The 23,307-nt window shown below is 30.6% G+C and overlaps 1 protein-coding gene and 1 long non-coding RNA gene across 4 annotated transcripts; one reads left to right on the forward strand and one right to left on the reverse strand.

Annotated features, from left to right (window-relative positions):
- Positions 1–15,666: 15,666 nt before the first annotated feature.
- LOC145046416 (uncharacterized) lies at positions 15,667–16,666 on the reverse strand. The gene is made up of 2 exons (XR_013682000.1): positions 16,559–16,666; positions 15,667–15,982 (listed from the first exon to the last, which is right to left on the reverse strand). It is a non-coding gene; the product is annotated as an uncharacterized LOC145046416 (long non-coding RNA).
- A 3,591-nt stretch (positions 16,667–20,257) lies between these two features.
- On the forward strand, positions 20,258–23,290 carry LOC145047159 (vacuolar cation/proton exchanger 3-like). Of its 3 annotated transcripts, none has more exons than XM_078995392.1 (12): positions 20,258–20,688; positions 20,782–21,018; positions 21,116–21,183; positions 21,329–21,357; positions 21,460–21,656; positions 21,750–21,962; positions 22,158–22,307; positions 22,394–22,510; positions 22,590–22,643; positions 22,746–22,862; positions 22,990–23,031; positions 23,118–23,290. In XM_078995392.1, the coding sequence occupies exons 1-11, from the start codon at positions 20,638–20,640 to the stop codon at positions 23,014–23,016; spliced, it is 1,260 nt and encodes a 419-aa protein (XP_078851518.1). In that variant the 5' UTR covers positions 20,258–20,637; the 3' UTR covers positions 23,017–23,031; positions 23,118–23,290. The 3 variants fall into 3 exon arrangements, with proteins under 3 accessions (XP_078851518.1, XP_078851516.1, XP_078851517.1); XM_078995390.1 differs by having other exon boundaries at positions 20,260–20,688; positions 22,935–23,031; XM_078995391.1 differs by having other exon boundaries at positions 20,263–20,688; positions 22,167–22,307; positions 22,935–23,031.
- The last annotated feature ends 17 nt before the right edge of the window (positions 23,291–23,307 follow it).

Raw genomic sequence — 23,307 nt, forward strand, 5'->3', positions numbered from 1 at the left:
GCTAATTTCGGCCCTAGGGTTCCCTTGGAATCAAGTGGCCTTAAATTGAAGCATAGGGTATGTATTTATACTATAGGGTGCTAGGGTTTCAGTCAAAACCCTAATGGACAGCTTAGCCACCAAGCAGCCCAAGAAACCTTATGGAATGAGGCCTTGGACGAAAATATGATGATCCTTCATCATAATTTCGTTCCCCCTTAGTCCATTAGGTTTCCTAGCCCAAAACTCAACTATCACACAATTGACAGTTTATACCCCTTTATTTAATTTGTCTCTTTTAGTCACCAAATTAATTCCTAATTAATTTATGACTAATACTAATCAAATAAATATGATTTCTCCTTTAATATATTATTCTTATAATATATTAATAAATCATAATATCTCCTCTCTCATATCAAATTACCTTGTCAAGTTGCTTTGGTGAAGGCAACCCAAAAGGACCATGCACACTCGGGTCAAGTATATACCAAATATGGTTACTGACTTAGACATTAATCCAACACAAACGTGCCGAGGGTCGGAGAGTGGACCAGGCCGACTGAAGGCCCGGTGCGGGCGGACCAGTCATACTGTAGACTCAGAGAGTGGACCAAGTGGATTGAAGGCCCGGTACGGGCGGACCAACCACACTGCAGACTCAATGTATATGGCTAGACGCAGAGGGTGGACCAGGTGGACTGTTGGCCGGTGCGGCGGACCAGTCACACAGTAGACCCGATATGCATGGTTGTTCTGTGATTCGATATGATATAGCATGTTATGTATGTGGTATATTTGGTTGGTATTTTGGGGGTATCTCACTAAGCTTTCGGGCTTACAATTGTGGTTTAATGTTTTTTAGGTTCTTCAGGAGACCGTGGCAAGGCAAAGGTGTGATCGTACCGCTCCTCGTGTTTATGTTTTATGATATGGTTTTGGGAATACTCTGATAATAAATGTATTGAAAACATTTTTGTAATAATATGATTAAACTGGGTTGTTTTTGAAAAGTTAAATTTTGTTGAAATTTTTGGTCGTTACAGTGGTTCATCTTCAAAACAAGAAAAAAAACACCTCAGGTGGAGTTACTTCAAAAAAATTCAAGAAATCAAAAAAAGAAAAAGGGGAAATTATGTACCATAAAAAACCTTGGGGTTGAAGGGTTTGTTTAAGAACCTTAATACCACATTGGTATGTTCATCCATCGTTAATCTCTGCAAATCGCAACTTAGTGTCTAGGTCTTTTATTGATCTTGGTTAAATAACGATGATCTACTTTATTGAGGAGACGAACTGCTTTTATTGAGCTTTAGCAGGAACGGTTACAGGGATGAATGGACTAAAATACCCTCAAGTGAGAGGGGCATGGATATATTAATGGGAGCTTGGTAATTATTGTTTAGCCATTAGAACAAACTCCCAACAAAACGGAACTATTGGATCATCCTTGCGAGCTAAACCCATTTGGACCAAACTTGCTAGATTTTACATACCATAGTTTTTTCATATATATATATATATATATATATATATATATATAGGGGACAGTTCACTTGAAATTAAAAAAATTAGAGATCTTGATATTCAACCTTAACCATAAATTTCTCATTTGCTGCTCTAAAGTTCCAGAATTTTTATAAATTTAACATTTATCTTCGTCTTATATAAATTTCATTATAAACTATAATATTTATAGCCTAGTAGGTGTTCAGCAAAAGGATTTGATGTAAGAAGAAAATAATAGTGAAATTCATTCTCGTCAAAAATATTACAAGGAAAATTTCGTTTATATCCTTGAAAATTTTTAATATTACATTTATATCTTTCCAAATTTTAAAATTATATATATATATATATATATATATATATATATATATATATATATATATATATATATATATATATATATATATATATATATATAAAGGAAGCATTTTTCCTTTCACCACATTTATTTGAAACTCCCATGACATTTCAATTTTTTTGTAATAATAATTATAATTTGTTAATTAGGTTAAATAAATATCAAACCTAAAGTGTAATCATATATAAACTAAATTTCAATATTAAAATAATATCTTTACTTCTACTTATAAATTTATGTTTTTTAACTTTTAACATATTATATTTAATTTATTAGTTATAATATATTGTTGGATGCAAACCATTATCATTTTAAAAATACAAATTTGGAAAAATTTGTATAAATTACTTAAATTATTAATTTAAATATAAAATGACAGGGTCAACTTAAATATAAATTTTAGTTTAACTTAAACAACCTAAAGAGTATTTTGTAAATAGTTAAAAGTGATAAATTGTAGTGTCTTTCTAATAATGATTATAATATGGTTAATAATGTTAAATAAATATCAAAACTAAATTGTAATCATAAATAAACTAAATTTTAATTTTAAAATAATATATTTACTTCTGCTTATAAAATTATGTCTTTAACTTTTAACATGTTATACTTAATTTATTAAATTTAATATGTTGTTATATGTAAACCATTATCAGTTTAAATCTATAACTTTTGAATAGTTTGAACAAAATATTTATATTGTTAACACAATATCAACTTAAATATAAATTTCAGTTTCCCTTAAAAAACCAAAGAAGATTTTGTAAATAGTTAAAAGTAATAAATTGTACTGATAAATGCAAACACTAAATTGTAATCTCGATTTAACAAAAATATTTCCTAAAGATATTTTTATAATCGTTAAAAATTTCAAATAAGTAGCTTAAAATAACTTAGAATAATAATAGTTAAAAATAACTCAATATAAATCATTATATTGTTACCTTTCAAATCAAAAGATAATGTTTGATGTTTTAAATAATTATAATGATAGAAATTAAAACATTAAGAAAATAAATTAAAAAAAATTAATTAACAATAACAACAACCATAAATAACATTAAACCATATATTATATTTAATTTCATTCATGTGTAACTCGCAGGTAAAAGTCATTCGAACGATCGAGATTATGAAGTTCTAATAGATGTATATGTTATCGTATAATTCAAAATAATCAATATATTATATTCACTTAATATACAAATTATTATATCAAATTTAACAACGACATTAAGTTTATATTAAAAAAAACATATATTTATAAAACTTCAACTATATAGGTGTTTCTGCACATTCCAATGTCAAATTAAATATAAATTTCAGTTCCATATAAAAAACCAAAGAATATCTTGAAAATAGTTAAAAGTGGTAAATTGTAGTGATAAATGAAAAAAACTAAATTGTAATTTCAATTTAACTAAAATATTTCTTAAAGATACTTTTATAATCGTTAAAAGTTTCCAAATAAGTAGGTTAAAATAACTTATAATAATAATAGTTAAAAATAACTCTATATAAAAATAATGTTTGATGTTTTAAATAATTATAATGATAGAAATTAAAATATTAATCAAATAAATTTTAAAAAATTAATTTACAACAATTATAAAAAAAAACATTAAACCATATATTATATTTATTTTTATTCATGTGTGACTTGCAGATAGAAGTCATTTAAACGATTGAGATTATGAAGTTCATATAATTCAAAATAATCAATATATTATATCAATTTAGTATACAAATTATTATATCAAATTTAAAAAAATGTTATTGTTCTATTTATAAAAACCATATATTTGTAATGATTTTAACTATATAGGTGTTTTTATGCAACGCGCGGGAATTCGTCTATTATATATATATATATATATATATATATATATATATATATATATATATATATATATATATATATATATATATATATATATTAATGTGTGACTTGCGGGTAGAAGTCATTTAAACGATTGAGATTACGAAGTTCATATAATTCAAAATAATCAATATATTATATCAATTTAGTATACAAATTATTATATCAAATTTAAAAAAATGTTATTGTTATATTTATAAAAACCATATATTTGTAATGACTTTAACTATATAGGTGTTTTTATGCAACGCGTGGAAATTCGCCTAGTGTATATATATATATATATATATATATATATATATATATATATATATATATATATATATATATATATATATATATATATATATATATATATATAGGGAGGTTCAATAGAGAACCATAATTAATCAAGAAATCAACTTTTTTTATCAAAAAAAAAAAAAAAAAAAAAACAAAAATTCATAACTTTTTATCCTTTTTCCAATGATATCAAATTCGATTTTTTTTTACGTCAAATTTACAATGTGAATTTTTGAAAATTCACAACGTGAATCCGGATTGACACGGTGAATCTGAAAAATATTTTTCACATTCACAATGTTAATATATGAATTTAGATATTTTTAGATTTTTTTTCGATAATGAATAAGTTCTAGAAATTGAAAAAAATATTTGGTTCCTTAAAGAATCAATAATTATGGTTCTCTATTGAACTTTTATATATATATATATATATATATATATATATATATATATATATATATATATATATATATATATATATATATATATATATATATATATACATACACACACACACGGATAAAACTATAAAACCCACATCTAAATTCAAATTTTAACTAAATTTAAACTAATTTAATATTAAGAATTTTTTTTCTAGAATTTAAAATTTCATATGATTATATAAATTACCCTTCCCAAATTAAAGATCAACATTAACCAAAATTCTTGCCAAATCTGAAACGCCCAAACCTATTATGTGTTTGCATGGTTAAAAATGAAAAATAAATTAGTTCTTTTGAATAAGGACGAAATCATCAATCACTTTAAGCCTAGCAAGGAAGAGACATGAGTTTATGTGAGGTCGGAAGTTCAATCCGAATAATACTTGAAAGGGTCCCTCTTAAACTTGTGGAAAAAATTTTCCCTTGAAATCTCTATGAGAACTAGGTTTGCCCTATAAAAAATTTTTTTATCTAAAATAATCGTTGAAATATTACGAGTAGACTTACGTTTACTATTTTCCGTTTCCAAAAAGAAATGGACGAAATCGCTTAATGTGAAACAAATATTGGATCCATAGAATGCCAATTTTGCCAATACTGAGAAAATATCTCTTATAACGATTATGACTTTTGTATCAATCTTATGTGACGTACTTTGCTTTTTATGTTACTTTCTCCTTTTTATACTATATTTTATTTTGTTAAATAAATCAATAACAATATATAAGATTGAACAATTGTTTCTATGATTAGCAGATTAGCATAATGAAGAAGAGGATAATTGGGTTTAATGCTAGCTTTTGATAATTTGAAAGGATATCTTAGTACAATCATATGACTTTTGTTTTTTGATAAGTTCTTAATATTAAATTATTTTGTACTTAAATAAATTATGTGTTTTAATTAGGGTCGGTTCAGACCGTGGACAACTCGGGCGGCCGTCCAGGGTCCACGTCTTTAGGGGGCTAAATTTTTTGGACTATGTAGTATATATATATAAAAAAAATTATTACCTAATTGATTTTTAAATTCTAAATTGGTTCAAACTGAAATTAACTCAAAATATAAACAGTTTGACTTGTTTGTTATTGCTAATTGAATATGTTTATGGTGAAAAATAAATGATATTTTTTTTAATCTTTATTATGTTTTTGAGTGACCTTTTTTTTCTTTTCGTCATGAATCCCATATACGTTTGGACCGACCATGATTTGAATATACATTTGAGTTTTATAGTTTGAGGTAGGGATGTTATCCGGGTCGGAACCGAACCGAACCAAACCGAACCGAATAAGGGTAATTGTATGAACCGAAAACCGAACCAAATAAGCAATACGGGTTCGGTTCGGTTCGGGTATTATTCGATTTGGTTCGGTTCCGGCCCGAATAACCCAAATAACATGTGCAAGATGATTAAGGAGTCGAATAACCCGAATTACTTTTGAATCTTATGATTTCATAAATATATAACCCGAATAACCCGAATAACCCGAATATTTTGTAGTCGAATAACTCGAATAACCCTAATAGCCCGAATAACCCGAATAACCCAAATATTTTGTATTAGTTTTGAATCTTATGATTTCATAAATATATAACCCGAATAACCCGAATAACATGTACAAAATGATTAAGGAGTCGAATAACCCGAATAAATATTGTATTTTTTATGACTTTTGTAGCTTATGATTTCATAACAAACCTTTTAAAGAAACAAATTAAACACTAAAAATTAAACACCCAAAAATCTATCCATAAGTATATAAGTTAAACATTAAGCATTCAACGCCCAAATAAAAATATGAATCTTAAGTTTTTATCAGATATCCAAAATAACATTTTTCAAACACGAATTAACTATTCATGAATATTAATTGGTTGTTTTCCCTTTCCATCTCCGTTCTTTATCGCATCTTCTAAAGCTTTCGCGACCTCATCGTCTTTCAAAATTTCATCAATGTTGTCCACAATTTGCTTTCTTGATTTCCTTACCCAATCTTGAGTGCAAACCAAAGCCTCTACTATATTTGCAGACAAATTTGTTCTATATGGATCCAATATCTGCCCGCTTGTACTAAACGCCGCCTCTGATGCCACGGTAGAGATTTGCAGTCCCAAAATATCTATCAGCATAAACATAGAAAATGTTAAAATATAATTATATAAAAAAGTATACAAAAATAAAGTTATACCTTTCACCATACGGGATACAATAGGGTAACGAGATGCATTTTGTTTCCACCAAAGTAGAATATCAAAATCTTTATTGTATTTAACTAACTGCTCGTTTATGTATCGTGTCAACTCCATTTCCATTAGTGCCGATGGGTAATCAGTTTGAACTGTTAAATCACCCATGAAGTTATTCTCATCATCAATCACAACTACATCTTCATGACCATGTGTTTGATTTTGAGAAGAGTCGGTATTGTCAAACTTTGATTTATAGAAATAAAAAAAATTCTCAAATCTTTGTTGAAGACCCCGTATTAAGACCTTAGCCTTCAAAATGACTTCCGAGTTGAGCATAGGATCTTTTTGTGGATTCTTCAACTTAATCAACTTCTTAAAAGCTTGTTGAAGAAAATCAAACTTGAACCGTGGATCTAATATGACCGCAAAATACAAAAAGTCATTTAATTTTTCAAGATCGCCCCAATACTTATCGTATTTATCAATCATGTCCTTCCTGATCAAACAAAATTGCGGACTAGCCGCCCATTCCTTAATGTGTTTGTACACATCACATATTTCTCCAAAAAACCGATGTGTCATCGGTTTTGTTGACGTCGATACTATGTCAGTTTTCACCTTGAATTTCTCAAGAAATCCAACCATAGCTTTACAAATGTTGAAATCTTCTTTTGATGGGGTCAAAACGTCTCAAACAAATGTAGGATCTATAATAATAAAGTAAATGTTAGTATTTATTTTTGTAAAAAAAAAAAAAAAACATCTTTAATACCCTTTCTTTAGGAGCCTATAACTCACTGAATATACAACCAAATAACGCGTATAAATAGTGTAAACTGTAGTTCAAATTGTAAGCTACAAGCTGGAAAAAAAAAATCGGGCTAATCGGACAAATAACGAATACGTTAGGACTCTTCAAAGTTGGCTAAAAATTTGTAAAAATGCTGAAACAGAGAAACTCAGATTTAATATCCAATGTTTAGAGGCCTATAACTCACTGAATATACAACCAAATAATGCGTATAAATAGTGTAAACTGTAGTACAAATTGTAAACTACAAGCTGGAAAAAAATCAGGCTAATCGGACAAATAACGAACACGTTATGACTCTTCAAAGTTGGCTAAAACTTTGTAAAAATGTTGAAACAGAAAAACTCAGATTTAATATCCAATGTTTAGAGGCCTATAACTCACTAAATATACAACCAAATAACGCATATAAATAGTGTCAACTGTAGTACAAATTGTAAACTACAAGCTGGAAAAAAAATTAGGCTAATCGGACAAATAACGAACACGTTATGACTCTTCAAAGTTGGCTAAAATTTTGTAAAAATGCTGAAACAGAAAAACTCAGATTTAGTATCCAATGTTTAGAGGCCTATAACTCACTGAATATACAACCAAATAACTCGTATAAATAGTGTAAATTGTAGTACAAATTGTAAACTACAATCTGGAAAAAAATCGGGCTAATCGGACAAATAACGAACATGTTATGACTCTTCAAAGTTGGCTAAAAATTTGTAAAAATGCTGAAATATAAAATTAAAAAAAAAAAAAAAAAAAAAAAAAAAAAACAATGGAATGGAATATGAAATTACCTTTGACTTCAAACATGCCAAAAACCTTCTCCAACTCCACCGCAAATCTTCAATAACTCGTATGTGGAGTTCCATCGAGTTGGGCTATCATTGCACAAAAACTTTTTGGATTCCACATTTAGCTCTTTCATGCATTCTTTGAACCTTTGAATTCGTTGTGTAGAATTCCTAATGTATTTAACGGCCTTTTGCATGCACTTGATACTAGATTGATGTTGATCAAACTCATCCCTAACAATAAGGTTAAGGATGTGGGCCATACACCTTACGTGTAATTGTTTCCCCCCATCGTACAAGTTTGGTAGCTTTTTCATTAGAATTTCGATTGCTTTGTCATTTGCACTAGCATTGTCAACGGTTATGGTCATTACGTTATTGACCTAAGTAAAAGAACATATATGGTTTTTTTCATTAAATTCTCTTATTCAATACTTACTTGTGTTTCTTGATTTGGAACCCAATTTTCCATGAATTGAATGGAGTTTTATCACAGCATAAACTGCAAAACAAGATGAGAAGACGATTCAAGAAGTTTGAAGCAGGGAAGTCGATCAACACTTAATGTCGATCAAAGCATATTGTAGAACCAGCAAGAAGGCAAAACCAATTGTCGATCAAAGGCAAAAGGAAGGATTAGGATATACGATCAAAAAAAAAAAAGTCGGCCAGCAAGAAGTATAACCAAGTTAATTGTCAACAGGAAGAAGCCAAGAAGTATAACCAATGTTAATTGTCGATCAAAAAAAATAAGGAAGGATTAGGATATACGATATTACGATTTTGGTGTAATTGGCGATCAAACAAATTAAACGTCGACAGCAAGAAGCCAAGGAGTAGAAGTCGGCACTTGGCAGCAAGAAGTATAATCCGTCAAATGTTGATCAAAGAAATCGGCAACAAGAAATTTTTAGTGTTCTTCGATTCGGTGTAATTGTGATCGTCGGTTCGATTTGGTGTAATTGTGTTTGGTTTACCCGCTATTAGGATTAGGGAATCGAATGGGAGAATCGTTGAGACTTGAGAGTTGAGACGTCGACTGTGAGAGGGAGTCCTTATTCGATTCACGGCTCACAAAATTGAAATAAACGCTTCATATTCGGTTCGGTTTTTTGGACCGAATAAGTCCTTATTCGGGTAACCCGGACTGAATAACCCGAAAACCGAATAAGCCATATACAGATACCCGAAAACCGAATCGAATTGCTTATTCGGGTCTTATTCGGTTCGGTTCGGTTCTCGGTTCGGTTCGGGTTTTCGGCCCAATTTCTCATCCCTAGTTTGAGGTATATATATATATATATATATATATATATATATATATATATATATATATATATATATATATATATATATATATATATATATAAGGTTAGGTTCACGTGAGACAGCCTAATTTTGTGAGACCGTGAGACGCATTTTTTTTATTTTTTTTATTTTTTATAGTTAATTCAAGTTCCGAAAATAATATTTAAAAAAAGAATTTTTGGATTTTTCCATTTATTTTGCATTTTACAATTATTTTTAAGAATATATCAGTGTAATATTCTATTAGAATATTTCACGTATTTTTCAAAAAAAATGGAATTTATTTTTATTTTTTTTATTTTTTATTTTTTTTAGTTAATTCAAGTTCCGAAAATAATATTTAAATTTTTTTTTGGATTTTTCCATTTATTTTGTATTTTAAAATTATTTTTAGATTTGGTCTCACGGTCTCACAAAATTATAATGGTCTCAAATGAACCTGAACCTATATATATATATATATATATATATATATATATATATATATATATATATATATATATATATATATATATATATATATATATATATATATATATATATATATATATATTAGAATTTGTAAGGATATAGATGTAATATTTAACAATGAAATTCTACTATAGGACAAATCTTTTTATTTGCTAACATTTGGTCGAAAATAAGGATTTAAATAATAAAAGGTTTAGCACAAATTTGCACTTGTATCCGACACACACGCATCATTTTAGGAACTTACCAGGGTTAAAACAGTCAATTTAGAAGATAAGGGCATGACGGTATTATTTATTGAAAAACAATATTTGGAATAAACTTGTAGAGATGTAATTAAATGGATCCAAATATCCGCAAGATTTATCAAAATTGGATTTTATTCAAGTGATTGCAGGTATAGTAATAGATATGCCGATATAGATATTTGTATAAGCATCATTAACATAATTGGTAAAACTGTAAAACTACAAATATTTAGCTACAAAAAAAACAAACAAACAAAACTAACATACATAATAAAATGCATAATGCACTAGTATTTACGTATCATTATTCAAACAAATTCAACACAAACCCTAAACTCAGGTTCTTTTTCAATCACATCATATTCTCTTACCTTGCCATACCCTCCAACCCCACTTCTCGATGACTTTCCGGTCACCCTTTTCGCCGCAGCACACGACCCACCACCACCGCCAGTCGCCACCACTGGCCCACCGGAAAAACAAGGTCGTGATGAAGATGATGTGTAGCCAAATTCAACATCATCATGGTGTTTCAGAAGCTCAGACAAAAGCAATACAAGAGAAGCCATAATTGCCTTTTGATATTTTTTTTACCTACAGAACTCTTTCAATATGTGTGTATATATATATATATATATATATATATATATATATATATATATATATATATATATATATATATATATATACATGGAGAGTAGAAATGTTAGCCCATAGTAATAATTAAATATGGTGGCTGATACTCTGTTGGCTACAGCCGTTTTACTCTTTTTCTTCGGATACTAAAAATTCAGTTGGCCTATTCTAATAATTAAAAATGGTGGCTGATAGCCTGATACCCACGTTTTCTCTTCACTGAAAATTCAGTCGTATACTAATCGATTATCACAGTTAACAGACCCCAAAGTCTCTCCTCATCTGTTGAACAAAGCCATGGACCTTTAGTTTGTCAAGAAGAGAGTTAGATACGCTCTCCTTGTTCTAAAAGCACCTTCTAGACCAAGCAAACAGTTTTGGGAATAAAATGGGATCAAAGACAATCAAGGTACCCAAAATTGTTATCTCCGAAGTATGTTTCGAGGTTCTCCTTCAATCAGTTTCATGCAATCTATGAACTCTTTCCTCGATGCCTCTTGTTCTTCCCCTGTTGTCATGCACATATTCCTCCCAATCAGGAATATATGCGTTTCCGTAAATAAAATTAGAGAAAAAGACTCGATATCTAAGACCAATTTATTCGCTTTTATCTGAAATATGTAGATCTGTGTTGAAAATTACTAGATTAGTTAAAACACACTTTCAACTATTTGAGAATATAGACGACCAAAATCAATATATTTGGAATTATTTAAGAGGACAAATCAGCATGACTTCAAACCTGAACCATAAACTCTGCTAAGTGCTAAATAGAATATGAAATGTATTTGGAATTATCGACACTTTTTATTATCATAATCACAAACTTGTGTTACATTTAATACATATTTATGTATACTACAAGATTGCCGTTACCTTCAAAGACATTGATTCAAGACTCCTATTAACTATAACTGCTAATAAATATTGTACTTAATTAACATTGACCAAATTGCCCTTGTCTAGCTTGGTAGCTTATATCTTTCAACATTCCCCTTTAATAGAGAAAACACCGAACTTTTATTTCAACTTCTTGAGCTCACCAAACTTAAAGGTCTTCATGCGCATTTCTGTTGCATGTTTTGCATAAGCAAACACAAGATCTTTTCAACATCAAAGCGTCATGGGATTAATCTCAAACTTCATCTTCTTCACAGAACTTTTTGTTGTGATAAAGAAGATGGTAACAGGGATTGTTCTTCGCCAAGAACAAAACAAACCCTTTCATTAATCCCCAACATCATCAAACTATTAAAAGATTTCAATCCTTTGCAGGAATATTGTTGCGAGAAGAAATAGTATTATAGAAGCAGATTGTTGTTCTACACCAAAAAAAAAAACAGAAACTTTTCATTTCCCACGTAATCTTCATGCATCACATATCTAAACACCATCAAACAAAAAACATTTCTTGCACTTGTTTTTGCAATAATTAGCTTCAAACCACCACAATATCTTTTCACTTGGTGTCATACTCATAAACCACACGTTGAATAAATAATCATCAATCTCGTTTCTTTTCTTGCAATCATAGAAAATCAAGATTTCACCTTTTCTTCTTTTGCTACATGATAGAGAATGAGTTGTATATTAATATAGGGGCAAAGATGGAGGGACTTCTTTGGAAGAATCGGCTAGCAATAGCTTGGGCAGGAAGGTTAATCATTAGGTTATCTTCTCTGATTTATTTCATTGTATCTGTCCATTTTATTGTAATTGAATCTTCTTTTCCTCTTTCGATTTCCTTGTTTATTTGTTTGTTTATTGTTTCTATCAAATATTGGTTCCATTGCCCTTCAATCCTCTTCTTCCTGTGTGAAACCATGGTACAACCCACTGAAGCACAAATATGCACCGAGCTTGAAACCCGGTTGAATTTACAAGATAAGAAGATTGAGACGCTACCTAAACAGATGAAGGACCTCTCGAGAGCCATGAAAGAGCTACTCAATGAAATGCCTCGATCTATTGAGAAGATGGTTCAACGATCCCAGGAATCTCAAGGAAGGCAACACCAACAGGAGGTTGAATCGGAGTTGTGCCATTGGTCTACTACAGACATCGACGTTTCCTCTGGTGATCAACCCCAACAGTATACTTCATTCCTCACTCAACCAAGGGTTTTGGCAGATCTAAGGGAGAAAAATACTAAGTTATCTGATCAGGTTGATGAAGTTAACATCGAGAACCCTAGGGCACCATTATCGTTGTCGGACTTCAAGGGAGAAGAACACGATGCTGTGGAGATCGTCACCCAACGATCACGAGTACCGCATTCGTGTTACGTAGCCACCGTCATCACCACTCTGGAAGAAAATCCAACCGTGAAATGTAAGACATTGACCTTTGTTTCTGGACCCGATTTAATTTTGGGCTATAGCCTAGTCCTACCGCATGATTCGACCCATCAGTTTATTTCGGCCCAATTCGCAGACTTCTCAACGGCGCCTATCCATTACTTCATCCGGTCAATTACAATTAAAGCCCCACCAATCATTAAAATCAACTGGCTTCTCTCATGGCCACATGAATTTGCGTCCGATTAATCAAGAAGACTATGATCCCAAATTGCAATACAAATCCTCGTAGAGAAATTAAATACCCTTCTATATTTTAGTCATATTATTCTCCTACCCACATTAAATGGTGACAAGTAAACTAAAATATTATTAATTTCATTAAATGTGATACATGTCAACATTTGATTGGGTAGGAAGATAAGTAGGAATAAAATGTAGAAGGATATTTAATTTCTCATCCTCATATGTCGTGAAAACCCAAACGCCCAATTTTGATCAGGTAAGCAAAACGCATCACCATGATCTTGTGGGCTTGTGTCTCATCAAGAATTTTAAGGAAGAACTATGTGTACCTGCAATATCCTTGCGATTTATTGATTGTTTTGTCCAATTTTATAAACCCACGTGTAAGATAAAAGCATTAAGATACGAACCCATAATTGTCTACCAATAGTGTTGAAAGCTTTGGTTTGACCAACAAAATTCATGGGTTTCTCTCTGAAAATCAATGCAATTATTGCTCTACATCTCTTGGTATTATCAATTATCAGGCCCTCAAAGTGGTTGAGACACTATATGCTTGGATTCCAGGAGCAAAAGAGCAAGTGTTGCTAGTTCAGATCTTGGTTTTATGAAGAATGATACTACCAAAGCTTACGAAGACTTTGCATCTAACCATTGGACCCATAAGGATATGTTATTGTTGCTAGAAGTTATGAAATTCTTTAATAAAAATGAGACAGAGTTTGCTAAACGAAAATTAAACACCAGATTAAAGGGGGACAAGGTCATCCCTATATTCAGACTAGAATATGAAACTGGAGAGAAAGGAAAAACTACATCTACAAATGAATGCTTCATCCCTATAAATGCTACACTACAATTCATATTTGAAGTTCTATCATAGAGGGTCCTTATAAATATTACAGATGACAAGAAAGTCATCCAGAAAATCTTGAAAGAATGGGATGGATTCCAGCTCCCAAACGAATGGGTTGTTGTTCAAGTTAAGTTGGTAGGTAAGCTGAAGTATGGTATTGTATTCATCACGAAAGGGCATGGTGATACCGAGCCTTTCAAATTCAAGGCAGATAAAGAGAAAGAATTTGATAGCCTTAAAGAAGCTCTCCTAAGTATTGTACCAGAATATGCTTTTGGTTTTGTTAGTTTCAAGCAAGAATTAGTAGTAGTACCGCCTAATGCCACTGTTACATATGAAATCGATCTTGTCTCTTTTGTTAAGGACAAAGAATCTTGGGACATGAACACCACCCAAGAGAAGATTGAAGTTGTTGGCAAAAATAAGAAAGAAGTAGAAGAATATTGAGCTATACTCAAGCTTTTCATTTGTTATACATTAAAGATTGCTATAAAGTGCACACATTTATTATACTCAAGATTTTGCCACTAGGGCTTCTTAGGACTACATCATTATAGTCCGAGGACCCAAAATGAAATATTTAAAACCAAAGGAGGGACTTGAAAATACCTAAAAACTCGAGATGTTACAGTTGTTGATTCCATCTTCTTTAAGCTTTTATAACGCAATAAATAGACTTTAGAATTTTACAAACCGTATTATCATTTTTTGTCAAAATACAAGTCAGTGAAGTCATAGACTTCATCTTCAAGTGTACTATAAAGAAAAAAAAACATTATTAATATCAAGTTTAACAAATCCAACCTTTGTTAATAGCAAGATGTATAACACGCCTAACAATAACCATTTTTGTTATAGGAGAAAAAGTAGCATCGAAATCAATTTGATTATTTTTACTATAACACTTAGCTATAAGCCTAACTTTATACACACAAACACACAACCTTACAATTATCATTATATTTGATTATGTACACCCAATTACACCCAATGAGTATTCTTTCATAGAAATATTAGTTACAAACCAAGTTTGATTCATATATAAAACGTTTGGTTCATTATTTATAACATTTGTCCAATTAGGAACAATAGAGACATCAATATAATTTTTGGTTTGACCATTTTATTTACATTTGACATAAAACACAAAGATTAAAATTCAAGTAGAAACTTGATAATAACATTTTCTATATAAAAATTATACTACCTTTTATCGCAAATACCTCTAATCACCTTGGAACTCTCGACTCCCTGACCGACCTTCTAACATTGATTGGCTCATTATCCAAACCATAAATACCATTAAAGGAAGAAGGTTTATGTTAATTTAAGTGTACGAAAAGTAGAAACTCGAGATATTCGCAACATGAACAATTTATTCACTATAAACTAGTTCGTTTGTACATCAAATTACAAAAGAAAGCTCAATACAAATTACAATCACACTCATATGAACAATAGAAATCAATATTATCTATCTTGATAATAGATTAAACCCTAAACAAAGATGAAACCATAATATATATGTTTCAGAGAGAGTTTTCATATCAAAGAGGAGTGAATTAGAAAGTGTGTTGCAAATGAGCCATCAACTGAACAATAAATACCTAGGTCCAAGCAAGACCCACTAAAGCTCCATGGATCACTTAAGGTCTGCGTGTAAACCCAACACCTGCATTAGAAATTACACTAAATACCCACAAGAAAACACAATATACAATATCTACCCAAAAATAAATTAATGATTAATTTTGAAGAAAACATGAATATGTGATATTTTAATGCTCCCGCTCATACTAAACATTAATTTGAGAGAGAAAAAAAAAACTTAACTCTTTTTAAAAACATCAATTAAACCAAGACGACAGAAATATAATTATGTTGGCAACTCCTAAGTGTTTTAGTTAGAATATTAGTATTCTAATTCAAAGATCAATTTTAGTAACTTTTAAAACACCAATTACGATTTTTTTTTTCTCGAACAAAGTGAAGATTAACCTCAAAATGTTTGGTTTTTTCATGAAAAAACGGATTCAAATCCAACTTAATAGCAGACTCATTATCACAAAATACGTTTACCAGAGTTAGATTCTTAAATCCTAAATCAAACAACAATTTTAGAATCCAAATTACTTCACATACAATATAACCCAAGGTTTACTTAAATTCAGTGGAAAAGTGAAATGATTTCTTGTTTTTCAATGAAACAAGACAACCACCCAAATAAACAAGATAGTTAGTAACAGACCTTTGACTCAACAAACATTTTGCCCGATCAGCATCCATAACCCAACTAGATCAAAGGAACTATTCTTGGTTATATGAATACCCTTACCAGGATTGTCCTTCAAATATCTCTAATTCTAAAAGCTATATTTAATTGTGACTTATAAGGTGTATGCATATATTGACTTAAAATCTAAACAACATAAGAGATGTCAAGACCAGTGATAGTTAAGTAAATCAACTTGTATATTAATTTTTGAGATTCAATTATATTTACCAAAAAAATATGAACTGTCTAAATCACATCCCTTTTAATAACCAAATTAGCTTCAATGGGGGTTTTAACAGGCTTGCAAGCAAGCATCCCAAACTCATGCAATAATTCCAAGCAATATTTTTTTTATTAAGACAAATACAAATATCAGTTCTAATAACTTCAATACCCAAAAAAATATTTCAATTCTCCTAAGTCTTTAACCAAAAACTGAGATTTAAGAAACTTTTTAACATTATTAAACTTAATGTTGCAATTTCCAGTAATAATAATATCGTCCACATAAACCAGTAAAACAACAATACTATTTTTAAAATTCCTTACAGTCAAAGAATAATCGTTAGCACTTTGTTTAAAACCAAAGGTTAAAAAGAGAAGATAATAATTTTACGTTCCACTGTTTAGGGGCTTGTTTAAGTCTGTAAAGTGAATTAATCAGTTTATAAACTCTTACATCACCCTTAGAATGATATTTTTCAGGTAATTTCATTAAAACAATTTCAATTAAATCACCATACAATTAAAAGCATTGTTTATGTCAAGCCAATATAAATGCCAAAATTTATGAACAACTAAAGATATAACAATTCAGACAATAACTATTTTGGCTACAGGAGAAAAGGTCTCCTCATAGTCAGGTCCTTCTCTCTGATTGTACCATTTAGCTACTAATCTAGCTTTCTACCTTTCTATTTCACCGTTATATTTATATTTAATTATGTAAATCCAGTGACAACCAATAGCTTTTCTGTCGTTAATCTCTCAAGTGTTATTCCTATAAAGTGCTTCCATTTCTTCATTCATTACCTTTACCCAATTAGGGTCTAAGGCAGATTCATTATAAGTTTTAGGTTCAAGTGTTTTATTCAAATAAGATACAAAACACAAATTTTCACTATTAATAATAGAATAATTAACTGACCTCTCAATTCCATACTTATGCATTCCCTCCACAACATAATCACTAAACCTAAATAACATCACGACCATATCTAGTGACCCTAGTAGAGCTCAATAAAAGTGGCATTGGCATGACCACTCCAACAAGCCTTACCTCTGAAGTTTACATGCCAATGAATCTTGTGAAAACTTATGAATCCTTTTACACAAAAAGCAAGAAATAAAATATTTATTATAATTAAACAAAATCATATGATTATTTCAAAAGAATTGTTAGTAATTAACCCCTATCAAAAACTAATTAACAAAAATTATTACCCATTTGATTATTAACTTGTATGAATAATATATTTTCCTCATGCCAGACGGAGTGGGTGAGGGAAGAGGTGAGGGAGGCTTTCTCTCTAACCTAAACACCGCACCTTGACTGAGGGAAAGATGGTGAGGGAAGGAGATGGGGAAGCCGGTTGCCGCATTCTCTCTCAATTTCTTATTGGGCGATTTTTTTTTATCTTTTTTATTATTTATTAAATTATAAACCTACTAAAAAGTTATAAAAAAAATATCAAAGCTCATGGTTTTTAATTCACTATAAAATAAGTATAATATATATATATATATATATATATATATATATATATATATATATATATATATATATTAAAAAAGGGATAATAACTTAAAAGGGTAATATATTTTTCAATTTGTATACATTTGGTCACTGAGTTTTTTTTCGTCCACATTTACCCCTGCAACTTGTTAAGCTGTACACATTCAGTCCTTATGAACGGTTACTCCACGTGAGCTGGGAAAAATGACTTAATAAGATAATATATTTCTCATTTTATACACATTTAGTCCTTAATATTTTTGTACATATTTAGTCCTTAATATTTTTTGTTACAATATAAGTTATTTTTGTTTTTGTACTCATTTAGTACTTATGAATGATTTCTTTAGGTTTTTCTCACGACATCTTATGTGGGACAATCATTAATGAAGTGTATGGGGCTGTTGATGTTTATGTGTAACATCTCATTTTCACAACTGAAAATTTTCATTTTTAAATAAGGCAAAAGTCCCTAATTATAAATCCATTATTAAGAAAAAACGTTTATTTCAAAATACATTTATCGAAGAGTAATATAAGAAACACGGAATCCTCAATATTGGTGATCGGTGTGTACAATCATGTATTTGTCTTCCCACGATCAACGATAGAACTTGAAAACATAAATAAGTTGGTAAACACAAAGTTTAGTGAATTTTTCCCAAAATACTCGATACAACAAATGTATTATCATGCATAACGAGCCCACACTCATCAGAATGGAATACCTTGGCCCAATCAGTTACCGGATTGGAATGCCAACATGCAACAGGTCCAATCAGTCATTACACTAGAATACCCAGTGTTAGTCGACATGTCGGCGTAACCCAACTGCTCTTCTCGGGCCTCTGTGCCTACACCTTACAGCCGACCCGCACCAGGTATCTTGGTCTACAACATATAACATGACCACCTCAACGTATCCCACCACCATATGGTTATCGCCATGTAAGATGTCATGAGAAAAATCTAAAGAAATCATTCATAAGTACTCCCTCCATCCCAAAATTATTGTCCTCGTTTGACTTTTGAGGTCTTTACATGTTAACTTTTACCATTAATAATTTTATTTGTGTTATATAACTTTTGATAAAACTTATAACAATGAAAATACATTTAAAAAACAATCTATTCATATATCTTGCATAAAAAATTATATAACAAAAAGTAAATTATTTAAGGTCAAAGTTAAACAAAAGAGACTAAAAAATTCAAACGTGGACAATAATTTTGGGATAGAGGGAGTATTAAATAAGTACAAAAACAAAAATGACTTATTTTGCAACAAAAAAATATTAATGACTAAATATGTACAAAAATACTAAGGACTAAATGTGTACAAAGTAAGAAATATATTACTCTATTAAGTCATTTTTACCAGTTAACCTGAAATAGTCAGTCATAAGGACTAAATGTGTACAGTTTAACAAGTTGAAAGGGGTAAATATGAACGAAAATAAAAATCATTGACTAAATATATACAAATAAAAAAATACATTACCCTTTTAAATCATTATGCCATTAAAAAAAATAAAAAAAAAATAAAAAATAAAAAAAAAAAAAAAAAAAAAAAACTATACAAATTTCCCACCCAAACCATTGAGGTTAAGTGAAAGAAAGGATGTGATCCACAAAAAAATAAAAAGAGTTTTACCCTACCTATCCCAGACCCCTACCTATCAAAGACATAGACCACTAGAGGGTTCAAGGAATAACAATTTGTTGATGTGGAAAGTAAACGGATTGATTCCGTCTTTGCATTCCCTCCACACCCTCTTGATTCTTGTTTTCCATCTAATAAATTGTCTTGGCGTTTAATAAAAGAAACCACCCCCATCAATGGCAACGTGCAAACAACAAATTAATTCAAAGACTTTTTACTAAAGAAATTTAAACAACTCACATTTTCCTACCTTCATCTTTATACACCTCACATCCAATGGAGAAACACTCTTCAATTTCCTTGACATTTAAGGGGTCCTTAGCCAAAATTGTTGACTTTAATCATAGGTTCGCACTTTCCTGGAAATTTCCTAGCCTCTCCCCTTCCCTATACAACGTAAATTGCTGCGGAAAAGATGTGAACTACACTCGATTGCTTGTCTTGAAGGAATTTTGCTTACCCACCATGCGTTTGTTGTTTTGTCCGCTTCGATAGTATCCATTCACGCTAACATCATGGGATTTGTGAACTGATTCCTGGTGGGGTTAAGTGGCTTTTTTCGGAGTTCAATGGAGTATCTATACTCATGCTTTTGAGCGAAGATTCAATTAACTTCGGGTTCTTGGCTTCTCAACATTATCATCGATAATAAAAATGGGCAATGTTAATAATCCGCAGGTGTTAGTATTCAATCCCCGTATTGAAGTGAGTTCTACTCTTTTTCCTCTTTTTGACCATGACCATTGATCTTATAAGACCAAGAACCTTATGAGTTTCTCGACACCGAATTTCTCACAGATTGGCTCGCTAGAGGTGAAGTCAATTATCGAGCCACATGATCAGAGCACATCCACTTCGGCATCAACCAATACAAATATGCTTTCTATGAAACAATTTTCAGAAAATTGTGACAAAAAACAACTATGGTGTAAAGTGATAACCAGCATAAAGATTGCTTTATTCTCTAATAAGATTAATTTACTTATACCTTTTGGCCCCTTAGCTATGCTTGTTGATACCTTGACTGGTAATCATGTAAGTTACTTATATTCATTGTTATTGTTTTTATTCAATTTTGTCATACCATTTTAACTTTTAAGCCTATGTATTAATTCTATCTTATATATATCAGGGTTGGGTCTTCTTCTTGAGCTTATTGGGCATCATACCATTGGCAGAACGTTTGGGTTGGGCTACAGAGTAATGATCTTTTTCATCTTTATTCTAAAAAATTCAACAAAACAATAAACTCTAAGATGAACATAATCAAATACGAAAGTAATTTTTGGTGATTAATGCAATTAGTACTCAACTTAGATGATGTTTTGGCTTCTTTTTTCTTCAGGCAATTGGCTTTCTACACCGGGCCTACAGGTTTGTTCATCGATTCGATAGCTTGACATTGTTGTTGACTTGGAGAAACAAAGATCGTTTTCGATACAAATAAAAAGTTAATAATAAATACCTCAATTGCAGTTGGGGGACTTCTGAATGCTACTTTTGGCAATGCAACAGAGTTGATAATATCAATGTACGCAATGAAACATGGTATGCTACGTGTTGTGCAACAATCATTACTAGGGTCAATTTTGTCGAACATGTTGCTTGTTCTTGGATGCGCGTTTTTCTGTGGAGGAATCTTTCTTCCTAAAAAGGAACAGGTTTTTGACAAGGTAAGTTAATTAATTAACAAAACGAGGTCAACTTTTCTTGAATTTTTTTTTTGTTTTTTGTTGAGCGATTGATGAATACCAACTTATTGGCAGTCGAATGCTGTGATGAGCTCAGGATTGTTGTTAATGGCAGTGATGGGTCTGTTATTCCCTGCTGTTCTTCATTTCACACACACAGAATTGCATTTTGGAAAGTCGGAATTGGCTCTTTCAAGATTTAGCAGTTGTGTAATGCTTATTGCATATGGGGCCTACTTGTTTTTTCAGTTGACTACACAGAAGAATTCGTATTCACCAATCACTGAGGTTGGTGATTGGTACTATATAACACCCTTGAATGAGAAGAAAGCATAATAACTAGTAATAAAAGGAAGTGAAATATTCAGCAAAGTCCCTATATTATGGGCTCATTAACAATTAAGCCATCACTTTCCCTTTTTTTGGAACATTAAAGGACAAAAAGAGAAAATACATTAATATTTTTTTCTAATAACGGTTTAGAAATATCAGGAAGATAGCCCAAAAGAAGGCAATTCAGATGATGATGATGATGAATCTCCTGATATTTCAAAGTATGAATGTGTTATCTGGCTCAGCATCTTGACACTCTTCATTTCCATTCTTTCAGAATATCTAGTCAACACCATTGAGGTATCCGAATAATTATCTTAAACTAATAATAATCAATGAAGCTATTTTCTAAAATATAGACATGGAAATGATTTCCATTTATATAGGGTGCTTCTGTTGCAATGAATATCCCTATAGCATTTATCAGTGTTATCCTTCTTCCTATTGTTGGAAATGCAGCAGAACATGCAAGTGCCATCATGTTTGCCATGAAAGACAAGCTTGTAAGCTATTAGTCATTACAAGAACCCTAATTCAATTATTATTATTTTTTATAATTTTTTTTGGTTACAATCTTTTCAGGATATCTCTTTAGGAGTTGCGATTGGCTCCTCAACACAAATATCTATGTTTGCTGTAAGTGTTCCTTTCTTAAGTTCTTTGTATGTTAAAAGAAAAATTTAATTTAAAGAACAAATACCAACTTTTATTCTAAAATTTATGTGTTTGTAACTACAGATTCCATTTTGTGTGGTTGTTGGGTGGATCATGGGGCGTCCTTTGGACCTAAATTTTCAACTTTTTGAGACAGCGACTCTTTTTATTACAGTTCTGGTAGTGGCTTTCATGTTGCAAGTAAGCCTCATTTTATTTTCACAAAACTTTGACTAAATTAAACATTTAAAAATGGTTCTTCTATATCTATAGGATGGAACATCAAATTACTTTAAAGGAGTAATGCTTGTGTTTTGCTATTTGATAGTTGCTGCAAGTTTCTTTGTACATATAGACCCTCTATCTATACGTAAGTTTATTCGACTTTTTGACTAGACTTTTTTTTCTTCTACATTGTTTATGGAAGTGATTCATTCATTGTCTCTGGTTTTGCAGAAGATAAACCCTAAGACCCATACCCTTCTTGAATCCATCATCAAGAGTTTCAAGTCAATTGTATGTTCTAGTTTGACTTTCCTTGATGGCATATAGTTATAATTATTGCATACTACAACTACTACTATGTGTAAATTGTTACAGAAGAGAATAATGATAAAGATTTTGAACAACAGGAGTAAAATATGTG

Source organism: Lactuca saligna, chromosome 5 (genome assembly GCF_052625555.1).
Source record: "Lactuca saligna cultivar CGN05327 chromosome 5, ASM5262555v1, whole genome shotgun sequence".
NCBI classification, from domain to species: Eukaryota; Viridiplantae; Streptophyta; class Magnoliopsida; order Asterales; family Asteraceae; genus Lactuca; species Lactuca saligna.

Excerpts from the sequence above, each read along its gene's own strand:
- LOC145047159 (XM_078995390.1), top strand. The coding sequence starts at position 20,638 with ATGGGCAATGTTAATAATCCGCAGGTGTTAGTATTCAATCCCCGTATT. Across the intron at positions 20,689-20,781 it reads TATTCAATCCCCGTATTGAA|ATTGGCTCGCTAGAGGTGAA; the intron begins GTGAGTTCTACT and ends AATTTCTCACAG. Across the intron at positions 21,358-21,459 it reads TTTCTACACCGGGCCTACAG|TTGGGGGACTTCTGAATGCT; the intron begins GTTTGTTCATCG and ends CCTCAATTGCAG.